At 39.2% G+C, this 23,199-nt stretch overlaps 1 protein-coding gene and 1 long non-coding RNA gene across 2 annotated transcripts; both read right to left on the reverse strand.

Moving 5' to 3' along the window:
* Window positions 1-675: 675 nt before the first annotated feature.
* mslna (mesothelin a) lies at window positions 676-20,545 on the reverse strand. Its single transcript, XM_076264957.1, has 41 exons — window positions 20,541-20,545; window positions 20,315-20,423; window positions 19,919-20,121; window positions 19,559-19,659; window positions 19,264-19,376; window positions 19,017-19,181; window positions 18,301-18,357; window positions 16,325-16,399; window positions 15,847-16,106; window positions 15,245-15,332; window positions 14,868-14,999; window positions 13,135-13,331; window positions 12,613-12,710; window positions 12,394-12,512; window positions 12,102-12,257; window positions 11,670-11,875; window positions 11,393-11,478; window positions 11,137-11,264; window positions 10,753-10,878; window positions 10,063-10,253; window positions 9,507-9,598; window positions 9,180-9,310; window positions 8,947-9,071; window positions 8,694-8,814; window positions 8,367-8,579; window positions 7,925-8,095; window positions 7,629-7,769; window positions 7,362-7,411; window positions 6,631-6,763; window positions 6,182-6,264; window positions 5,894-6,023; window positions 5,610-5,800; window positions 4,516-4,606; window positions 4,300-4,420; window positions 3,664-3,851; window positions 3,405-3,560; window positions 3,149-3,285; window positions 2,566-2,711; window positions 2,353-2,447; window positions 1,959-2,220; window positions 676-1,342 (listed from the first exon to the last, which is right to left on the reverse strand). The coding sequence occupies exons 2-41, from the start codon at window positions 20,393-20,395 to the stop codon at window positions 1,269-1,271; spliced, it is 5,433 nt and encodes a 1,810-aa protein (XP_076121072.1). The 5' UTR covers window positions 20,396-20,423; window positions 20,541-20,545; the 3' UTR covers window positions 676-1,268.
* LOC143101762 (uncharacterized) lies at window positions 20,540-22,107 on the reverse strand. Its single transcript, XR_012982520.1, has 6 exons — window positions 21,964-22,107; window positions 21,274-21,371; window positions 21,101-21,129; window positions 20,842-20,874; window positions 20,661-20,685; window positions 20,540-20,550 (listed from the first exon to the last, which is right to left on the reverse strand). It is a non-coding gene; the product is annotated as an uncharacterized LOC143101762 (long non-coding RNA).
* Between the last annotated feature and the right edge of the window lie 1,092 nt (window positions 22,108-23,199).

Below are 23,199 nucleotides of genomic sequence, written 5' to 3' on the forward strand. Positions count from 1 at the left end.
GCTAACAATGGTATTAAATTGCAGTAGCCTATGATTAAATGTAATGGAATATTCAACTAAGGTATACTGCTGTTGTTCACAGCACTAAGCTATTTATGGTTACTAATATACTCCGAGTCTCTGGCCCTCTCTTAGAGCCAGGCATAGTGAGCTGGCCCTCGGAAGAAAAAGTTTGGGGACCACTGATCTAAACCAAGCGAGTGCTAAGTCTTTGATGCCTATCAAATTTTCAAGCCTAAGTAGTATGTCATGGTCTATGGTGTCAAAGGCAGCACTGAGGTCCAGGAGGACCAGTATCGATACATGGCTAGGTTTTTTGAGGGAGGGCTTAATTACAGATGTCTTAAACGACTGCGGTACATGCCCTGATAGCATTGAATTATTTATAATCTAGAGCAAAACATTATCCAGGAAGGGGAGAGCAGTCTTAGGAAGGTGAGTAGGAATACGGTTTAGTAGACTAGTTGTAGATTTTGATGAGGAAATTGTGGAGGTGAGATCTAATATGTTGTGTATATGTAAATGAATTAAATGTTGTTCGAGGTCTCATCTGTGATTCTGTTATGTTTTTGCTATCTTTCAGCAATGGAGTATGTGTATTTGGTGAAACTTGGTTATTGATCTTATCTCTAATTGTTTGACATACAATCATAATACTGACATACAATCATACTGTTGAAAATAACTGTTTTGTGAACTTTATTCAACATAGCCAGTGATTTAGGCGAAATTTATGGTGTTAATTATAGTGAAATATACAATTTCACAAAAATAGGGTTGAAACAGGTAAAAAAAATGGAGACATCATTTTTCTCCATGTACAATGACCTTTAAAGACAGTCCAACCACTCTCCAAAAATTAACATTTCAAACCCACAGAAACCACATAGGCCCCCTGACTACAACTTCATTACAGCAAACCACCGGGAAATTTGTTTATATCATACTTGGAGGGGCACAAGTGGGCTAAAACTTTTAATTTCATCATTGATACAGTTGCATACATGAGTAGGTAGATGGGTTCATGAATATCACCACCGCTAGTACTAGTATAACAAATAGGATGAAGAAATGTGTTGTTTTTAATAGTTACAAGGTCAGACAAGTCATTAGTATAAAATTAGATTTTGGGATAATATAAGCATAGATAATACAGTATGTGATTGCTTCATGCTGTACTAGGTATTGGAACAGTCTGCATACACAAAAAGCCCTTTAAATTAATAGAAACATTTAGATATTTCCGACAGCACAATTGTTATGCACTATTATACAAAATACATTTTGATGAATACCAAATTCAGGAAGATGAACAGAAGTGAATATGAGCTCCCTTTGTTCCCTAAACAAAAAGAGAAAAGAAAAAATTATAAATTTTTGTCAAATTTGTTTCATCAAATGTACTTGAGCATACTCAGACTTAAATACCTTTGTTAAATTGCCAGGCTTTGATTTATAATACAAACTGATAATGTACAGCATTGCCCATTTCTTCTTTCAAGCATTTGCATTTAACCATAAAGGAATTAAAGGAAGAGTCTGCGATTTGTCACCCTGGGCCCAATTTCTAGATATTTTCCATACTTTCACAAAAACGATTCAAATCTGTCCTATGGTGTTAAAATACTAAAACTGACAACTGCATAACATCCTACATTAGTCCTAAGTTAAAAGCTTAAGTAAACAGCTTTTTTATTGCCACTCAAACTAGACCCCATGGGATAGCCCCGTGTCTTTTTGCCTAAAGTCTAAATGTATAAATGTATAAAATTACTATTTCTATAATTTCTGTACTTCAGTTATTTTCTGTTTTTTTTAATTAAGTAGAGTTGCTGGCTTTAGTGTAATTTTAGATTCAGTACCAGGCTGCTTTTGACTGTCCCTCAAAAACATAGGGCCCAGGCTGAAAAATCCCAGAATGTGCCTCTAAGATTTTCCACCATTTAAGAGCATCTTACCTGCAGATGCAGTGGTGGCAACGGTAGTAGTTGTAGCCGTAGTGGCCGTGTTTGAGGCAGCTGTGGTGGTCGCTGCTTCTGTGGTGTTAGTGGAGGCTGTGGTCACGTCTGCTCTCCCTCCGGTCAGGTTCAAATTCAGGGTATTGAGGTCAGACTGCAGCTGTCTGGAAATCCAGTTCTGGATGACGGTTTCGTTCTGGAAACTCTCCAGGTCTGCCAGGTTGTTGCCAAGGAGGCCGGACACTTCGGAGACTGTGAGGTTCTTTGGAAAGTAATTGGGGGACGGGAAGAATAATCAATTTATTTTCAGTTATTTATTATTAATAGTTTTTTTTTTCCAGAAACGGATGTAACACAGTTGAATAAAATTGTGTCAAAAATGTGTGTTACATACCAAGAGTACACTTTCGTCCAAATCGATCAAAGTATCGATGTCCATGCTGACATTGCATGAAGACAAACTTCTGACGTAGTCCAAGGTGGCACCTCCTACAAACAAAAAGGATAGAAAAGAAAGAGGGAGCAACAGTGAAACTTTGAAGAAAAGGATCTCAGCATTACCAACCCATGGTAAGGTAAAAGAGATTCGTCACAAATGTTTATTTACCAAGGTAAGGTTGAATGAGCTGGTACTTGGTCACTGCATCACTGTTCCGGTTTAGGAAATTAATGGGGAAGGCCTTTTGGGCAATTGTAAATAGCGCCCTCTTCTTCTCAGTGGTACAGTTGGAAATCTCCAGAGCGTCTGCTTGTCTGTGGTTTTGTGACAAAAACATTTTATTAAAGGTTGTAGAGTTAATTGCGGGAGTTAAAAAGAATCTCTGATGAGGGTCTGACTGACCAAATCATCTGATGATTATCAGACTTGATCACATTAAGTTAGTTGTGCTATTTTTCCTTTTATCCTGGACTTAGCAATAATAACAGCAGTAGCTCTCACTAGTAATGCTATTAGTTGCGGTGGTCAGAGGTGAGAAACGCTGGATTCAGAAAGTAATAGTCCTACCATGTATTGGTGCTACCTGTGGATTCAAAACATGTGATTTTACTAACTAGTTGATCTACCTGGTTAAAGAATTGTGCTGATTAGAATCTGCTAGATAAGTGAATGGTTGGAACAAATATGCAGTAGGACTTTTCAGTTTCACATCTGCCAGTGGTTGTGTCAAGAGATTGATGTTTATTCTTACTCAATGCTTTCCGAGCTGATGGCACTCAAAGAACTGGTGTCCAGTGCACAGAGGTTGGGCCCTCCCACAAAGTTCAGCTCAGTGGTGCCAAGGATGTTGTTGGTCACACTCAAGAACTTTGTCACAATAAGTTTACTCTGAAAGAAAATGACCCAAACGAAAACAAAAAATGAATTTGCATTGAAAGAAGACAACAGCAACACATTTGTTTGTCAATAGAAGGAAACATCTTTTTGAAAAGTGCTTTTTCCTTTACCTTTTCAGCTTCCCATTCGCCATCATCTGAGTTCATCAGTGCAGCCAAGCTATCAGCTGATGAGATGTTCCATTTGTTAATCTCTGTGGTGGTGGCTACACGTGAGACCGATCCAAGCAGCTGAACCTGCTGGTCTGACAGGCCTGATGGGTATGCCTACAAAAAAAACATAGTAAGTGAACAATGCATATCTTTAACAAACATCAGTTTGTAATGTTATTAGACCATGCCTCCTCTGATCTCTTTGCGACATAGCTACCTCATTCAGTCTGTCCAAGATGACTCTCTGGAATTCATCCACGTCCACTTTCTCAGTCAGGCTAGCAAGGTTTTCCTTTACAACCTCAGCACTTAAACAGTGTCTGAACTGAGTTTCGTCATATCCAAATGGAAAAGAGTCATCGGTTATGGTGGCACGGGTGATGTTGCCAACAGTGCATTGATCAGCTTGGGGAAAAATTAAAATGAACCAAAACATTAATACTCACAAGTGGAAATATGATCGTATCCAAGCATTACACAGAAATACATTGTACCTTTGAACTATTTTTCACTGTCTATGGTTGTACTATATGTAGCAAAACTGTACCTTCCAATCAGTAAGGGATAATGTATAGAACGCCGTTCATTACTGGGAAAATAAGTCCCGACAGGGCGAACCGGACCCCGACGCGCAGCGGAGGGGTCTTGTTCCGCCCTGAAGGGACTTAAAACACAAAACCCGTTGCCATTGACAGCACAAAACCCGTTGCCATTGACAGCGGTGATTAAATGCTTTGCCGGTGATTTATGTAGATTTAACAGGCCCGAACGTTGGGAAGGCCCATTCATGTGAATGGAACGTTCTGCAGCACTCTGAAGAGCCGTGTAATAACCACCTTTACTGTACACCTACCTCCTCTTTTGCTGCGCGTTCCTCGCAGGAGCTGTCTGAAGAGCCTCTTCAGTTTCCTTTTCTGAGTTTTCCCCCTTCTCAGTCTTCTCAGGAACCTTCTCAAAAACCTCTCCTTAGTTCTCTGTTGGGGAGAAAATAGGTTGGATAAATATCCAGACTGATAAAGGCACACTGAACAGAAACCAAACCAACAACTTGATTGAATGGCCAGTCTACCGTTTGGAATCGTCCCCAGAAATCATTGTTAAGGTACAGTGGAAGAATTCCCAGATCATCAAGGGTCTTCTCTCTCCACCTGGCTGGTAGTCTGAAAAGGAGGAAATTAGGATTTGGTTTATGCTTCTTCAGAACCAATATATCTGAGTGACTCTATCTGCCTCTGTGAAGCTATGAACAAGAGTTTCAGAGTAATGTCTCAGGTTGTCAATCATTTCAAAACATGATGGTGTTGGATGGGGATATGTAGTGGGTGTAGGTGTGTGGGTGAGTCTACTACCCTTTTAGTGTAGCAAAATAATTTAACATTTCCATGCATCGAAAACACACATTGCCCTGCATGTTCGTACATTACTGTATACCAGGCATAGTTAAATTGTCTTAAAATACAATAATGGTTGGTATACCATAATAACCATCTTATGTATTGCATATTATGTACACTAATTAATAATAATTTCACACACTTAATAACAACTATAAAGAAGTGTGAAAACCATAACCACAACTTAGATCATCTGATGATAACGGCCCTCTAGAGGGCGAGGAAGTCTATAACCATCATCTATATAGTAATTATATAGTATTTAGCCATACTTTGTAAACAATTATTATGATTATTAGGTAACACTTTATAATAAGGTGCCATAATAAATAGCTAGTCATTACCTGACCCTTTGTTAATATTTGTAAATTGTTACTCAAATATATATTTGCCACAAGTTAATAGTTACACCATAGTTACTGGTGTAAGAAATGCAATGAAATTGTGTTTGTAAACATGTTAAGTGCATATTTGACATTGGGGAGGGATTATTGAGGGATTGGGGAGATGGGTTGTGGATTAGGCTGTGTAGAGATTGTGTGTGAGTGTTGGGGGTGGTGGGTGTTTGGATTGTGGGGGCAATAAAGACAGAAAACTATTAACTTGTGCCAAATAGATATTTTTGTAACAATTTACAAATATTAACAAAGAGTTAGGTAATGACTAGTTTGCTATTTACTATGGCACTTTATTATAAAGTGTTACCGATTATTATTATTATTATTATTATTATTATTAGGCTATATTTTCATCCATTTGTAACACTCACCCATATTTGGTATTGCCATTAATTAGAACTGTCTGCATGGCAGAACTCTGTGCATCTGTGAAGTCGTTGCAGTTCTTCAGTTTCTCTAGGATCTCTGGGTCTGAGTTTTGAATGTAAGACTGGTCCAGGGTACAGGCCATGTTTCCCAGCACCTCCACGTTTTCACGGTTTATGTTCGTACCTGTGATGCCCTGTTTGCAGTTCATAATGACATCCGTGAGGAAAACCCAGACATTTTCTGAACTTGATGTTGGATTGTTTGTAATGTTTCAAACACATCTTACCAAGCATTGTCTAGCATTGTTCAGCAAGAGGGCTCTTCTCCTACTTAGTGCCCTGTTCAAAACGGTGAAGTCGGCATTGCCTGCCTCTGTGAAATATGACTTGCAGTTGGCTTGTGGAATGTCTGCATAGCTTTAGAAATAATACAAAACAGTTACACCATTCATTTTTTAAAGCAGAATACTTAACCAAATATTTGATTGGGCAACCAAACAACAACATATATTTGTCATACAAATTAAAATGTATGTCTGGCTCTATGCAGAGAGCAACAAGATGGTGCAACTTACTTGAAATACAGTAGCATGTCTGAGGAATAGTTGGCAAAGTCTGTTGGCTTTTCAGCTTTGATCAAGTTGTACATGCATGTTAGCTGGATGCAAAAAGAGAGCATGGCCTCGTTAAGTAGTTATTTGTAAGTGAGAAAAGTTTCTTAGAAAAACGTCAACATTTTGGAGATCAACTGTCAGAACCAGCCAACAGTATCCGAAAAGCAGAGTATGTTGTGACATTTTCTGGGCTTTTGCCTTTAGGCTAATAGGACAGTTGAAAGTGACAGGACGCAAGTTGGATAGAGATGGGATGCCATGGGTCAGAACTGAGCTTGTGGTCCCCATGGTGACTTGGACCAGGATGTGCTCAGGAGGCTGCAGTCAGTGCCACAGCCATGTGTTTTGGAGTTAGTTACAGAGTACCGTAGATGATGACGAATCTCCTAGATCCCCCTCAGCACACTCACCTGTGTCTGCCGCAGGACCACCTTTCTTCTGTTCCCCCTGCGCCGGCAGGCCCTGATGAGGCGTCGGACCTTCGTCTTCTGGAACGTCCTCACACGGGAGCAGGTGAAGCCCTGCAGCACGTCCACCGAGAGACTGGTGGAGACAAAAACATGGTCTTATTTCCTTTTCCTTGCACTTGATGTATATTGTTTGTCTTGGTTACAGTTGTATATTACCTATATGTGTAATATAATGTGCCCTAAATAATACGTATGTTGTCTATAAACTGCATATTGTATATTGTATTATGTATATTGGCTATAATTGTATATGTTGTAGGGTACATTGTCTATATGGTCTGTAAAGGTAGAGTGACATCATCAACTGGAAACAAATTGGCTGTAAATCTGATTCTGATTCATTCCATTAAATCCTTTCTAATTGTTGTTTATGTAGCACTTGTGTTTTGTATCACGGGCAAAGTAGAGGACCAGATTGGGATCAGACCAATAACAATAACCTCAGGCATGGGAGGGAAGCAGAAACCATGGCTGCTAGTGTTTGTCGCGAGCTCCTCTCTTAAGGGAGTGAGTTTTACCCACAACACAGCGTGACTGGCTGGTCTCCGTCACATTGGCATGCAGGTATCATTTATTTTACTGAAGGACTTCATACACACATCATAGATTTGTGCCTCTTTCTCTAATGCATTACAGGTATGGCATATGTTTGAGAAGCAATTAAAACATACTCATCAGGCTCAGGAATTCCAGTTGCAACTGTATCAAAGAACAGCACCGCCTAGAGAAAGAAACAGAAAATGTTCACTCTGTGCACTTTATACCATATAAAATATATGAATGAATGAATTAATATATACATTTAAAGACCTTGCAATGTTCCACAGCAGGATCCATAGACTATTATTGCATTTCTCTCAAATAAATCATTGAGGACTGTTCTTTACAAAAAGTATGCAAGCATCCACGAAAGGATCAGAAGAGGACATGCATAATACCTGCTCCCGCTTCCATTTTTTCTTATTGATATTTTTGGCATCTTCAGTGCTCTGGAAAAGCACCAGGTTTCTTGGGATTTGGTTGACCAGGTCACTTGGAATCGCTAATAGTGCGGATGGGCTTGAATCAGCTTTTACTATCTATGGATGAGAAAAAGAAAGGAAGAAAAAAGGAAGAATGAATGAATGATCATCAAATGTTTGAAATAAAGCTCAGGTAGACTTGCAGTTATTCACTTTCAGTCTAAATAACACCATACTGTTAAGCTTAGATAATTCTTTCAATGTGTAAATACCTGTCTGACACATGTTTGCTGCACAATGGGGGGGGCACTCAACAGATTAGTGACGAATGTTGGATTTTGAGCCGATTGGATAATTGCTGAAGCAGGAATTGAGGTAAAGGTTGTTGAGGGAAGTCCTCCAACCAGTGTTCCCAGATTAAGCAGGTTCTCAGCACTGTTAACCTGTGGAAAAACACAAGAGTCCCAAAAAAGAAACCAACCTGTCACACAACAGCAAACTTGAATGACAAGCTGAACTGAGGTATGAGGTCCACAACCAAACTCTTACAGCAACCTAACAAGACATCAAAGAGTTGTGGGTGGAGATTGTGGAAACTATTGAGCTTGTTCCATAGACTATAAAAAGATATATGTCCTAAACAGCCATCGCTTGTTCATATTCAAGTGACTTTAAACAGTTTTGAATGTAGCCAGTAACTTTAATTTCCATTACCTGATAGTTTTGCTGAAAGAGGATGGTGATAATGGACGAGAGCTGCCCTTGACTCCAGCCAGAAATACTGCTAAATGTCGAAATGGAGTCAAAAATGACTTTCGGAGGTGCCTTAGTGATTTGTGCGGGAGTCAGGCCCACACTCTGTTGCCCCAAGGCACCGATGGTTTCTGCATTCACAGTCTGGATGTTTCCAGCAAGGGCTGAGGATATCTTAAAGGGAAGGCAGCCTCTGACAGTTAGACAACCCAACAACATGCACAACTACACGTCAACAATCACTTGTGTTTCACTTTCATGTAGATTGTACCATGATTGAATATTCACCTCTTGATCTACACTTGATACACACATTTGGTTTAGATTTGCCAAAATAGTCAGGGAGGCACTCTGATTCAGAGTGGTGTAGACTGAGCCTGGGACAAGACACTGAAAAACTGGGGGGAGACTAGAGGGAAGATCATAGATTAATTCCACACAGCCAGCGTGGCAGACTCATGAAACTGAAGTGACACAAAGGGGGTAGAATAGAGCAGCATTGCAGAGGTTGAAGTCCCTTTTTTCTGGATTCAGAACTTACGTGATAGGGTTGAAGGTGGGATTTTGCAGGAAGAGTAGCTGAGTGTAACTAGTTACGGCGGTCTGTGAGACATTGTTCTCGGAAAACAACTGTATGTTTTGAGGGTTCACGGTGAAAGTTTGCAGCTAGAAACAAACAAGAGCAAACAATAAGTTATTTGTTTAACAATTACTGTATACAAGTACACAAAGACATAAGAGAGATGTATGTATCTGTAAATGAAGACAACATACTGTATCCGTCGAGCCAAACGTGTCTAGATCATCTGAGGTCACAAAAATGACAAACGCTCCAATGTAGTTGACGAACCATGCCGTGGAGTTCAGTTTTGGGTCAGTGGGGCTGTAGCACTTGGGTGTTGAATCTACAAAAATGTCATTCAAAGGCCGTTTATAGTAAAAAAAATGTGCTGGTATCTCTAACTGCCATGTGAAATATAATTGACACAAACTTGTTCTGCAAATTTGCACTTGTCTCTCCAGAATGTCTGTGGTTTCATATGACGTACACGTTGCCTTTATACTATTATATCAGATACTCTGATTTCGATCAGTCCTCACCTGACTCCAGGTATGTCTTGACAGTGTCAAAGGCCTCCTTTTTGGTAAAGTCAGAGCCATTGAAGGAGAAATTTGTGCCAAGGAAACCGACACTATTAAAAAGAGATTATTTCAAAATTATGTCACAACATGCAATATAAGAGACACAGAGCACCATTTGTCCATTTGTGTTACTGCAGGATGCATACATGATCTGGGGGGTATTCCAAGTACGTGGTTTAGTGACAAACCTGGGTAAGTTAACTCAGAGTAAGTGGTAAACCTCTTAATAGAAGAGCTGTATGGCTTCATTCTCCTAACAAAATAATGCCATATGGCTCTTGTTGTAGGATGTTTACCACTTACTCTGAGTTCACTTATCCAGGTTTGTCACCAAACCATGTACTTGGAATACCCCCCTGTACCAGTCAAAGTGTGAGCTATGCATCTCTTAATGCATACAGTACATCTAGATTGCAGTTCATCATACTATCTATCATGATATGTCCTTATTAAAGGCTTGTTTGTCTGTTTGTTTACAGTTGAACTGCTTTGCTATCAGATGATAGACACTTACAGCTTTCGGAAGGGAAGGCAGGAGGCATTGAGTGTGTCTGCTGAGGTAAGGAGCGTCTTGTTGAGGAAAGGCAGGTAGGGCTTCAGTCTGACGTCAAACCATTGGTCAGCCTCCTTCTGATTCTCCGCGGCCAGTGCCAGAGGCCAGATGCAGGGCAGGACAGGCCCTCTTACATCCTCGGGAAGCATCTCCTGCGCACCAGTCACAACATTCATGCCGTTATTTCATTGGATTTGTTTTTTATTGCTTGGTAGCTGATTGTTCTTAATTGGATTAATTTCTTATTGAAAGTTATTTTCACTGGAGATTGTTAAGTAATCATTTGATGATGATGATGATGATGATGAAAATGTAACAAAAATAAATGTATCATCAACCACAAACTTTTGTTTGAAGAAGCACTTTTGTGGAGAATCAATAAAAAAAAACACTTGGGAAGAAGATAGTATTTTCAAGTAGTATTTTCATTCAGCCTGGGATGTGCATGACTTTCTCCTCAAGCACTTGTGAAGCCCAGTTTATTTACATACAGTATAAATGTAATCTAACCATACAATATATGAATAAATAACACAAACCATGGACTTTGAATCATGTAATTGCAAAATTATACATATTATTTTTCCAATCACAGGGTGATATAAATTTGTTGACAGGGGTGGCCATCCAGTAATGACCAAGAACACTTACCTGCTCCAGGAACTCAGGGGTACGGTTGTAGTTGTTGAAAACAGTGCAAAGCTCTGTGTCATTCTCCACCACGTCTGGACGGCTGAGAAAGTCTCCCAGCTCAGAGGGATGGATTGAACTGATCACCTTTGGGAGAAAAAAACGGGAAAAAAAAACATTACTGTATTGTTAACGTTTTGCTTTCTCTTGGGACAAGGAGTGCATTGCTATGAAATAGATCATTATAGACCCTTTCAACAATAAAAACTTAAACAATGCTTGAACGTTCTATTTGGGCCCCAATCTACTTCCTCTGCATTAAGATAACATATGGAATGTTAAAACGGAAGCCTTGTGGGGCCAACTATGATGCTGATAATGGAACTCTCTTGAAAGGGTCAATACCATTGGACGTCTTCCTGGGGGAATCAGAGAGAGGACGCCGGTCAGCTTTGGGAGCTCAAAACCACGGAATGTATCATTCAGAAATCCAAGGAAGCTGTTGTTCTGATAGCAGCGTAGTGGTGATGGCTCTGAAAAAAAAGGAAAAAAATATATCAGAATTTCATGTTACTCAAGTCACATTTGCATCTGTTCAACTGTGTGTTGTAATTAGATACAGTGTTGGTACAGTGTCTATATTCATATATCATATAAGTACCTTTGAGGGTCTGTTCAATCTGTTTCTGAATTTCCTCTTGGGTGTTCTTCATTAGTGTTGGACGGATGGAATTGAGCAGATCCACTCTGCAGATTAAGACAAAACGTACCTCAGCAAAAAAAGCAAACACATCAAACTCGCATTTGTCGTGTTTTAATAAAAACATGTAGTATCATGTGAATGCCACTGGTTTCAGTTTTAGAAATAACTGTTGTAAACAAGACTATTTACACTATCTAAAGTTCCTTTCCATAGGGAAGGTCCGGCTGGCTCTTACCCTCTCTGAGTTGTACTGCAGTCTCTGAGTCTTACGATGGCGAAAAAAGGCTTAACTTGGTCCTCTGTCATGTTTGGTAGCAAGGGACTGAGTCTGTCCAGCCAGACCAACACATCTGTGTCATTAAGAGCAGGGTAAGACAGGTTGGCTTTGTCAAACACCTGCTTAAGTATGGCCGACCTCACATCCTGTGTCAGGTTTAGGGTCTAGAAGTTAGAAATTGGGGGGGGGGGGGGGGGGGGGGGGTTAGCAGAGTTTTTCTGAATTATTTAGTTATTTGTTTGTTTGTTTATTTATTTATTTATTCATTTTTACTTTTAACCTCCCCTCCCACCAAAGTATGGTGTGTGGTAAAGTATTGATATTTTAAATAGGTTTGCACAGTATGCATGCATGTGTATATTCTCATGGTAAGAATAATTTATCACATACCGGAATAGCTGGGGACACTCTATCAAAGAAATTGCCCAACTCGTCAGGCCCAACATGGCTCAAAATCTTTTGCACAATTTGCGGGTCTCTGAGTTGCCCTGGAGAAAGAGCAAAGTCCGCCAGTTGGGTTGTAGTCAACAGACACAGAGCATCCATCTAATGAAAAGAAAGGTGTTACAGTAAGTGCGGTCCCACAGGAGTAAAATAATGGATCATTTTATTCTTCCTGGTGGATTGCGCCAAAGATACTGAAGCCAATGGCGCTCTAAAAATTAGGGATTGGAAAACTCACAGCTGAGAAGTTTTGGTTCAGATGGTTGAATTGACTCAGATTGGCGAACACAGAAAATGGCCCAAAGTTTCTCTCTAGCCACTGTCTGCTGTCATTCACACTACGGACACAGCCAGGATCTGTTGAAAGACAGTATTAGGCTTGTTATCACTCCCCCACAGAAATGAAATGCCTCATTGGTGGCACTCCCAAAAACTGCAGCATTCTAGAAATACCAACCTCGGGTATTGTTACGTGACAGGAAAGGTACAATGAATTCAGTGTAGACCAGATGTTGTTCACGTCTGTCCATAACATGTTGACCAAGGATACGCACTCTGTAAAACACAAGAGACAGTTAAAAACAGCTTCTTCAATTATCATCTTCATTGTTCATCATAGTCATCATCATCTAACCCCTGATCATGCTCTATGTCTTTAGGAGAACTCACATACTTTCAGTTAAGGGTGATAATGGGGACAATATGAGGTCATGTAAGGTTGAGTTAAGAGTCATGCTCGGCTGCACTTCTATCTATCAATCTATCCTTTTCATCTATCCTTTTCATCTATCCTTTTCATCTATCCTTTACATCTATCCTTTTCATCTTTTAACCTATCAGGTAAGTTCCACTGAAATTTTGATTGTAATCTCTTTTCCAAGGGAGTCCAGTAACAATAAGTACACCACAATGACAAAGCCAAAGTCACAACAGACAGGCAATAGAATTACAATATTAAAGGATCTACAGGAACACTTACATGGCCTGAAAGGCCTCGCAGCTGAAGTCTCGGGCGCTGAGGCAGGATCTGTACTCTTTGGTCAGCATGGACTGGGCAGGAGCGAGCCGGGCGCCTGCCCAGAGTCCAACCACGTCCGCGTCACGCAGCTGTTCAGCGTTGAGGGTGATGGATGGAAGTCGTCCAGACAGATAGGTGACGTTTGGCCGTGCAGCATTCTTGAAGTCAGACAGACGTAATCTTTAATTACATAGTAGGCATATAGACTGGATGGGTGTGGTGCATATTGGATTTTAATGTCTTTGTACCTTTTATGGTGCTTAAGACTGCGGCAAACTGCAGCCTAACAGCCTCTACAAGTAAGCCACGGAGGGCAAACTAGTGACACGCTCATGGTGTCCACTGGACTGAAAACTAGTGACATGCTCACGCTCATGGTGTCCACTGGACTGAAGACTAGTGACATGCTCATGGTGTCCACTGGACTGAAGACTAGTGACATGCTCACGCTCATGGTGTCCACTGGGACTGAAGACTAGTGACATGCTCACGCTCATGGTGTCCACTGGACTGAAGACTAGTGACATGCTCATGGTGTCCACTGGACTGAAAACTAGTGACATGCTCACGCTCATGGTGTCCACTGGACTGAAGACTAGTGACATGCTCATGGTGTCCACTGGACTGAAGACTAGTGACATGCTCACGCTCATGGTGTCCACTGGGACTGAAGACTAGTGACATGCTCACGCTCATGGTGTCCACTGGACTGAAGACTAGTGACATGCTCATGGTGTCCACTGGACTGAAGACTAGTGACATGCTCATGGTGTCCACTGGACTGAAGACTAGTGACATGCTCATGGTGTCCACTGGACTGAAGACTAGTCTGCATCAGAGTTTGGACAAAACCGATACCAGATCAGGGCCAGAACTCCTTACAGTACCGTTATTTCCTGACTATTAACCGAGGTTTATACATTCCTTTTGCCAAATGTCTTCAGCTATGAGGTCAATGCACAGGGCGGGCTCTATAGGAATGCATTTCTTTTTGGGCTACGCCCTGCAGTTAATACATGGGTGCAGTTAATACGTGTTTATTTTATTTTTTTTATTTGCATAAATCACTGCGCCTGACTGACACAAGAGTGACACTGAAGTATTGTTGAGGTCTTGACACATTGTATTAAAACATGTTGACAGGATGGGTGTGGTGTTGCTGATTTAAGTTTCTGTTTATTTTTTATGGTGCAAACAGGTTCCTCTGTTAAACGTGCTTCAGAAATGGACTGACAGATCTAGTTATGTCTATGTGTGGTGTCACAATGGTCAAAAGATATTTTCAAAAAAGTCTCAAAAATGTATTTTCTTTGTCGCACAAGAAAGAAAACTGCCCTCATTGAGATCAAACATGTTCTTCCAAACCTCTGTTACATTAAATATAATGAAATAGGAGTGGAATGAGAAAAAAACAAGCATCTTAAGTTGAACTTCTACTAGACTTTAGAGGGGGAACAAAAAAAGAGAGAAATAGACAGAGGAGAGATCTCATTTTGAATGTTCCGTTCCTCTGGGGATGACTTAACTGGGTTCTGTTGAGCGTTCTGTTTGTTTACAGTGTATGTGAATTCAATAGAGAATAAGCCACTGTGGCTTAGAGATGGTTTAAGGAGCACATGCCATATGATGTCAAGGACCAGTGAAACTTAGTCAGAAATGTAAGGTAACTAATTGGCCAAAAAAAAGAGAAATACCTTCATTTGATCTCTCAGGGTTCCAACCAGACCTGCCACCAATGACTTTATTTTCTCTCCTGTTACATTCATGGAGGTGGTGTTGGTCACACACCTCAAGACAACAGCGAGATTCACAGTTGTCTCAGGCACCTGCACAGAGGAGAACAGAACAGGAACATTTCATCTCAGTAAGCACCCATTATAAGATTAGGGGACACCCAATATCTGAAAGAATTTTTTTACATCTCTGAACTGTATTAGATTTCTGTTCTCTAACTATGCAAGAGCAAAAGCATTCTTGTTAAAATGGTTCAGAAGGTTACAATTAGACTCCGTTATTTTCCATAGCATATTGGCAGGGAGTGTCTGGTATGCATGAAAGCAACAAAACTCACCAAACAGGTACTGCTGCTGTTGTGGTTGATGTTACAGATCTCAGGGGGGTCGGATGGTTCAGGAGGAACCATGGCGTTATTTGAATTACTGAGAAAATTACAAAAATTATGTAAATTATGAAAATAGAGAAAATGAACTCCCCAAATTTGTCGGTAGTCATTCATAGCTTTATCACTACATATAAGATATGAAGCAGAACCTATCACTCACAATGTTCATTCTGTTTGCAATGTAGAATATATTTAAATATATATATATATAAAACCATCAGTGGATAAGTTGTTAACGGAAAGATACAAATGAGTTAATGATGATACAAAATGTAACAAAAATGAGTGCCATGGTACACAAATTGTGATGGTTTTAAGTAAAGACACATGCATTTGTTGAGCTCTTGTCCAGAGCACTGTCTGATGATTTGATAAGATTAACCAGAGGAATTTGTCATAATAAGCAACAATAACCTTGCTGTGCTGCTCTCATGGTAACTCTTTGTGTGTGTGTGTGTGTGTGTGTGTGTGTGTGTGTGTGTGTGTGTGTGTGTGTGTGTGTGCGTGCGTGTGTGTGTGTGTGTGTCTGTCTGTCTGTGTGCTTCACTTACAAAACATGGTTGAAAATGGCCGTCAGGTCCTGGGGAATAGTGGTGTTGCCTGGCAAGAAGCGCTTCAAGAGGGGGACCACCACGTGCTGGAACCAGTCTTCAAAGTTTGTGACATTAAACATCTGAGATGTGGGCTCCGCTCCGACAAATGTCTGGTTATTCAGAGTGAAGTTTTGGGAGAAGTGGCCCGCCAGCTGTGACAGGGTCCAGTTCACCACCACCTGGGCCAGTACGTGGCCTTTAATGGAGGACTCGTTACTCTGAGGACAATCAAAACGGGAGGGTAAGAGAGACTTTACTACATACATACACTATAGCACATATTTGCATATAACAGTATATATTATAATATGTTGTATGCATTGGCAAATAAACACAGTTTTGAATCCCCATGTGTATACTTGCTGATTAATGTTGAATTAAATGAACATGATAGAACAGTCATATTGTATTTATGTATTTAAAACATGCAGCTTACCTTTTGAACAGTTGAAACAAATTGGTGGATGAAACTTCCCAGGGGTCTCAGAAAGATCAGGAATGCTTGCAGTTTCTGCCAGAATCATTACAAATCAATACAAATAATTTATGATGCTTCATGACCAGTGTTCGGCAAGTTTCTTCAAAACCTAATGTATTATGTATTACAGTACTTATTAATGTCATTTCAAAGTAATTTGTTACAACCTTAGGCCCAGGCCTACTATAGCCCACTATATTGTAGCCTATACAGCTTAAAGGCATGTCAAGATATGGCTACACAATCTTTTTACGCATTTCTATCCTTTTATTCTCTTTAATTCAAGTTCACAGCACAAAGCTGGCATGCACTAGAAGAGCATATAGTTTATGCTTTATCAAGAATCAAAAGATTAGCGTGGCACCGCTCTAGATCTTTCATTAAATTAGTTGTGCTACTTTGCGAGGTTTTAGAGAGATTTTTCGGTTTCCACAAAGTGCATTTAACTATTAGGCCTATGTTTTTCGTATCCTTGTCTCTGACAAACTCAAAACTAAGGGTAGGCCTATGTCCATCTTGCAAATGTAGAGTCCGACTTTGAGTCTGCTGTAGCTACAGTCATCTTCAACCAGTAACAGGAGATAACATTCTAGCCTACTATTTACGCAGATTTTTTCTCTGATGATCTCGTGGTGTTGGTGAATTTGTAAAAAAACAAAACACCACTTCATTGAAGTTTGTACGGAGTAAAATATTACCCTTTTTTTAAATGCCTTACATTACCACGTTACAGCAATATATTACAGTAATTACATTACTTTTGTAACCGTTACTCCCAGCAGTGTTCATGACACAGCTGCATCGACATTTCAGATACATCTTAATAAAATAAAAAGAAAATGCGATAATCTGCTATTCAGATTCATTCATATTTAGTTAAAAAAGAACAAAGACAAGATATCAATTGATAAAACTGAGAAATGTCATTGTTTGGGAAAATAAATGTTCTTTTTTAATTGAATTTGATGCCAGCACCAAAAAAGTTGGTTTGAAAAAAGGGGCATGTTTGAAAATGAATTGTCCCATTCTTGCCCAAAATAAGATTTTTTTCCCCAGAAAGTTCCTGGTGCGTACGCAAAAGTTTCTGGATGAGAAAGTTTCTGGTGTGCATGTAAAAGTTTTTGATAAGCATGAGAAACAATCTGGTGCGCACCAGAAATGTACAAAAGGGGGGAAAAATGCATATGTCTTTGAGCTTCTGGTGAACACAAGAAAGTTCTGCTGCACACACAAAAGTATCTAATGCATATACATAAGTTTGAAACTTGCTGCTAGACTTTTATCCAGGATCAAGAGAAGAGAGCACATTACTCCAGTTCCACATTGAGTTTTGACACTTGCTTACACTTTGACACCTGCTTAGCTACTGAATAGATTTCAAAATACTTCTTCCGATCTAAATCAATGAATAGTTTAGGCCCAGAAAATATCTCTGCAAATAAGGCTGACCAATGACCTCACATTAGCTATAGAAGCAGATATGCCTCAAAAACTATTTAAATCAAGTTGTTACACAATAATTTATCTTTACATTTGTCAATAATTGAGCTCTAAAATCTGTACTCTCTTCTGGTGTAGCACTTAATTAAATTATTTATCTTTTAATGACTTTTCTATCCTATATACTTTTCATTAAACATATCCATCTTTATTTTATTTTCTACTTTATTCTTTGCTTTTATTTCTGTAAAACACTTATAAAGTACACACAATTTCACATAAGCAGACCTATGCAACAAAGTTTGCACAAAGTTTGTACAATACGTGCTTCTAGGTAAAATTTGTACAAAGAAGGAGAAGGAGAAATAAGAATAATTTACTCTATATGCAATTGACCAATCAAGAATAAGTGACATAAGCTTTTATATAATAGAATATATAATATATAATAGAATAAAAAGCTTTTATCAGATACATAAAGAAGAGAATCTTACTGGATGAATTTCAGTGCTGTTGGAGCTCGTGCTGTTCATGGAGGTCTGGTTTGAAGGCTGAATGGTAGATATTGAATGGAAAAAGACAGAGAAAGGAAACCTTTGAACTTGCAGTAGAACACATGTGCAAGAAAGCTTAATGGTCCTACTGTCATATCACAGCTCAATGTAAGTCTATGGGCAGAATGTTTTGTTTTTTTTGTGAATAGCTGAAGTGTCCTTTACAAGACATAACGCTACCCTAGAATAATAAGGTTCTATCTGCGTTTTGAGTAGTTCTGAGATATTGAGCTTCAAAGTTTTAGAATTCCATAGAGTTACATGGTAAATTGAACAAGTTCTTTTTGATATAAAGTCCAAATATGTACAGAACTTTAAGAAACACTTCATCTGAACTTTCAAAGAATAAAAATATGTAAATAACTCCATTTTGACAAAAATGTCAGATAGAACCTTATTATTCTAAGGTAGCGATAAGTAACAAAGTTTGAATGAAATTTGTACGTTAATCGGTTTGAGGTGTTAATCAGAGGTAGAGTGGGAAGAAGAGGAAGAAGAAGAGGAAGAGGAAGAAGAAGAGGAAGAAAAAGACACCACTAACAATATAGCAGAGCATTTGTATGCATGGTAATAGTTTACTTTATATGCAATTGACCAATTGACAATCTTATAAGTACATGGGGTCTCCCGGAGACTGTGCTATTCATGGCACCTACTGTGGTCATGTTGAGCATTGACTGGTTCAAATGCTGATTCTCCAGCAGTGGCTGAATCAGATTCTGAAGGACCAGGATGATGGTTTGATTGTTCAGGTTGAACGTGTCTGGGTAGAGTATTAGTTCCACCTTCTGCTCGGGCGTGAGTTTGTCCAACACCTCCAGCTGGCGAGGCATAAAACTGGTTACGGCGGTGTTCAAAGATGATATCGGATGATATACGAAACTTGCTCCCTAAGAAACTTACGGCACTGAAGTTCATGTTCAGTTTGATCAAGTCACGGACGAGGGCATAGGAAGCAAATGACTGGAAGTTCTTCATCAGCCAGTCCCCACTACTGTTACTGTTTTCAACACAACCTGTTTAAGATGATTACCAAAATGTAAGTAAGAGTACTGTACAGTAACAGTACAGTGCAAATATAAGTTTTTTTTTTTAGATATTCAATTTTTCAAGTCCTAAAGTTCACCAAGACCATGTCAACATTTGATAGGGGCTACATTTAGTAAATGCTTTTACTACATTAACAGAGGCCATTTACCTTTTGATGAATTTGTCAGGAAAGGCAGTATGAATTCCTTGTAGACCATCATCTGTCTTGTAGGATGCATGCTCTCCTTATATTCACTCAGTTCCATTACCCTAGTAAAACAAGGACAGCCTCGGTTCAACTTCAAAACTGAATCTTTAAGCACTTTCTTCACTGGGTATAGCACAGTACAAGAACCGAAAGTCAACTTCAGATGATCCACTGAAGTTTTTTTTTTTATGAAAAATAACACAGAAACCAACAAAAACAAGTTAGAAGCAGGTCCTTCAAAACTTATGCTAAGTATTATGTTCATTCTTAAAATGTGGCTGAAAATGTGACCAGAGACAACAACAAACGTGGTTTACGCACAGTGCCTGGTAGGATTCACAGCTGAGGTTGGCCTGACTGAGGCAGGAGAGGAGGTCTTTGGACTGGAAAGCAAGCTGAGGCCTAAGCCTGACATGGAACCACGCGCGGATGAAGCGGGGATCGCGGAGATCACCCACAGCGGAATGGTTGGTTCTGATGGCACGGATCAGGTCCTCAACAGGCCCAGGGGATCTACTGGCTCTCTGTACAATCAATCCCAATGAAAGCATTCATCAGTCCAGTACAGTGCAGGTACTACTACTACTATAATTATTAAGAGGAAATAAATGAAATAGACAGGTGATACATTCTATTAGTTGTAAATCTGTAACATGCTATGTAACCAAACTGGCACATACTGTAAACATGCTATTTACAGTTTGAGCATTAGCTTACCAAAAAGTTGTAAAAATCGAATCCAACATCCAGCAGTCCCCTGAGTTTCTGAGCATTCTCCGGAGAGAACGCAGTGTCCATAGACCCCAGACCAGCACAAGTTAGAAAGCTGTCAAATGAGATATGTATCTTACTGACACTAAAGCACAGAACACATTTCTAACATACTGACAGGATATTACAGGATATCAAATCAAATATTAAATAAGTAGTAAATGGTTCTTACCCTTGTGTTGCTGTATCCAAAGCGGAGAAAGAAAAAAGCAGGGGGAAGATAATTCTGATATTAAGAATTGCACAATACAAAAAGTAGCCAAAATAGTAGCCTGCACAAAATTGTTCTTACCATTCCTGACCTCCTCAGGGTCTCTCTAAAATACAAAAATATTTGCAATTAGCATCCACTGCTTCAGACCCCTTTCAGAACATTTATGCATCTCCTTTGTCCTAAAGCTCTGTTAAGTAGCTGATGTATTTTATGCCCATTGTATTTGAAATGAATCATAATATCAGAGACTGAAACAAACCTGGGGTTGATCTGGATTTGAACTGTTCCTGCACTAAAAAACGGAAATGAAAGTTGTCAAATTTATTCAACCACATTACAGTATATGAATTATACAAACAAGACTTGTTTGGGATTGTTGTGTTCTGGATATGGTTCATAATCTGGACTGTGTTCACCATAAACATAGCCTAGAAGTCTAGACACACCCGGCAGCAAATGTAATTTGCAGTCAGGGTACCATAAACATAGAGTGATGAAGTGAATTCACTTAAGCTTACCTCCTGGGCAGATGCGGTGTAAAACAAACCTAAAAGAAAGGCAAATGAAACATTAGGAAAACACATTTGATATATTTACAATATCAGGTAACAGTAGCCTTTCTGTAGCCTTTCATGATATTATTGCATAAAACAAAAATGTGTATTTCTGTTAACAACAAAATTATACCTACCCAATCCCAAGATAGTGAAAGCGAGGAGAGCGTACTTTTGTTTGTGTGTCATTGTGACACAATGCCAGTGATTCCCCCAGGAATCACCTTCACACAATCTACCAAGTAACATATACAAAGACCAGTGCATTAAATATATTGCAGAGCATTGAAGTAAATAATAAATACAGAGGTTGGAGAAGGTTTTTGTGAAATGTGACAGGACATTAATTAGGAGAGATGATCTGGATGCTTTACATGCCAAAATTAAGTACTGTGTGTGTTCTGTAAGCCGGCAAGTATACAGTAGAGTTTTCAATACACATGATGGCTTGTACAGTATAGTACTTACTTTATAGACACGTATATTGAATACTTCAACTTCACCCTTTAGTTATCACAAAGCTTGACACATCCACAAATGTGAGTCCATGGCTCTCATTTTTTGGTTTTTGTAATAGTCCTTATGAAATAATGCTCTTTCAGCATGAAAACATGTCCTGTGAGATCTTATCTTTATCTTCTGATGAATATATAATGGTTGCATAAAAGTTTATATTCTTTTAAAAACATGTATATTTGTCCCCAATATTTGTGCAGTGTTTTATCTTTTATGGAATATTGGGTATGTTTGTGTCAGCACATTAAATAGACTTAATAGCTACTACTTATCTAAAACAAGAAACAACAAAGGTTGCTTGAGAGGCTTACCTGTAGTTGATGATATTACTCCTGGTACCTCTGAGTATCCAAGATCAAGTGACACAAAACAGGATGAAGTTCTTTTTAAAGGTATGTGGGTGGGAGAATGTATTATACGCCTTAACATGGCAAAAACCACTCATCTGATGATGATGGCCAGTCCAAGCCACCTGTCCAACCAGTTCTCATAACCTATGACATGAGATGCCAGAGGAGTGGAGCCAATGTCATCAAAATCCTCCACGCTCCCATGCATCACTATTTTGGGTGTGAATATACTGTCATGGACAAAATAAAACCTTCCTACCTTTAAGAGGTAAGAACAACACTGATGTATTCCACCTTCATTCTATTAATATAACCAATATTAAGACACTGACGAAGTTACCGAGTGAATACAAAGAAATAAAGGGACTGACATGTTTTAAGAGGATTATGTTTTTTCTTTAGCTGTGAGCTAAAGAATGACTGCAATAGCCTGAGGTGCTAGTTTCAACATACCACAAAATAAACAGATATTAATTTATTACACTACAGCAGTGTTTCTCAAAATGTGGGGACCACTGCAGTTGTCCGCAAGCTATCCCAAGTGGTCCGCAAGCAGACGTGGAAAAATATAATATGAGTTGTTTGCCATATTGAACCAACTTGTATGTAAATCCAAACAGTTCTGCCACACTGTCGATGTAGTTTAAATCATATGAATCCTCTGACACAATAAGCAAAGTGGTTCAGTGAGTAGGCCTATTGTGTAGGCTATTATACTGTTGAAGTAGGTCTAATCTTTTTTTTTTTTTTAAAGCTAGGTGGTCCATGCGTTTCTTTTTTATTGGTTAAGTGGTTCTTTGTCTGAAAAAGTCTTTTCTAAGCACTATGGCCCAGAGGGATGTATTTGAACCACATGAACCACTATCAGGAGACATGTCAGTCATGATTCCACATTAGAGAGAAGATTAAGGTTATCTGTGTTGTTGCTAGAATGAACAACTAGAGGCAAATATATTTTAGACTACTAAAACTATTAGTTGTAATCAGCGGCTTTTATGAAAGACATCATTCATTTCTGTATCATTTAGTGTCACATTTTCAATGGAACTGTTAACTCTTTGCTATACCTATATTCATCTCCTAGGCATTTACAAGGAATCTCTCTGTATTCTAGGGAGTGTTATGAGATGCTACTGAGGAGTCTGCCGTTTACCTTCTCAGTGTTCCCAAAGGTGTCAGTGAGGTTGAAACTGTGGA

Source organism: Alosa pseudoharengus, unplaced genomic scaffold (assembly GCF_046254945.1).
Source record: "Alosa pseudoharengus isolate Yale_2024_CS ecotype anadromous, Long Island Sound unplaced genomic scaffold, YU_APseudo_1.1 YU_APseudo_1.1_scf_4, whole genome shotgun sequence".
Lineage (NCBI taxonomy): Eukaryota > Metazoa > Chordata > Actinopteri > Clupeiformes > Clupeidae > Alosa > Alosa pseudoharengus.

Coding starts and splice junctions, on each gene's coding strand:
- mslna (XM_076264957.1), bottom strand. CDS start 20,395: ATGGACACTGCGTTCTCTCCGGAGAATGCTCAGAAACTCAGGGGACTG. Junction 19,182..19,263: donor TGAACATGAACTTCAGTGCC/GTAAGTTTCTTA, acceptor ATGCCTCGCCAG/CTGGAGGTGTTGGACAAACT. Junction 4,421..4,515: donor TCTGGGGACGATTCCAAACG/GTAGACTGGCCA, acceptor TCTCCCCAACAG/AGAACTAAGGAGAGGTTTTT.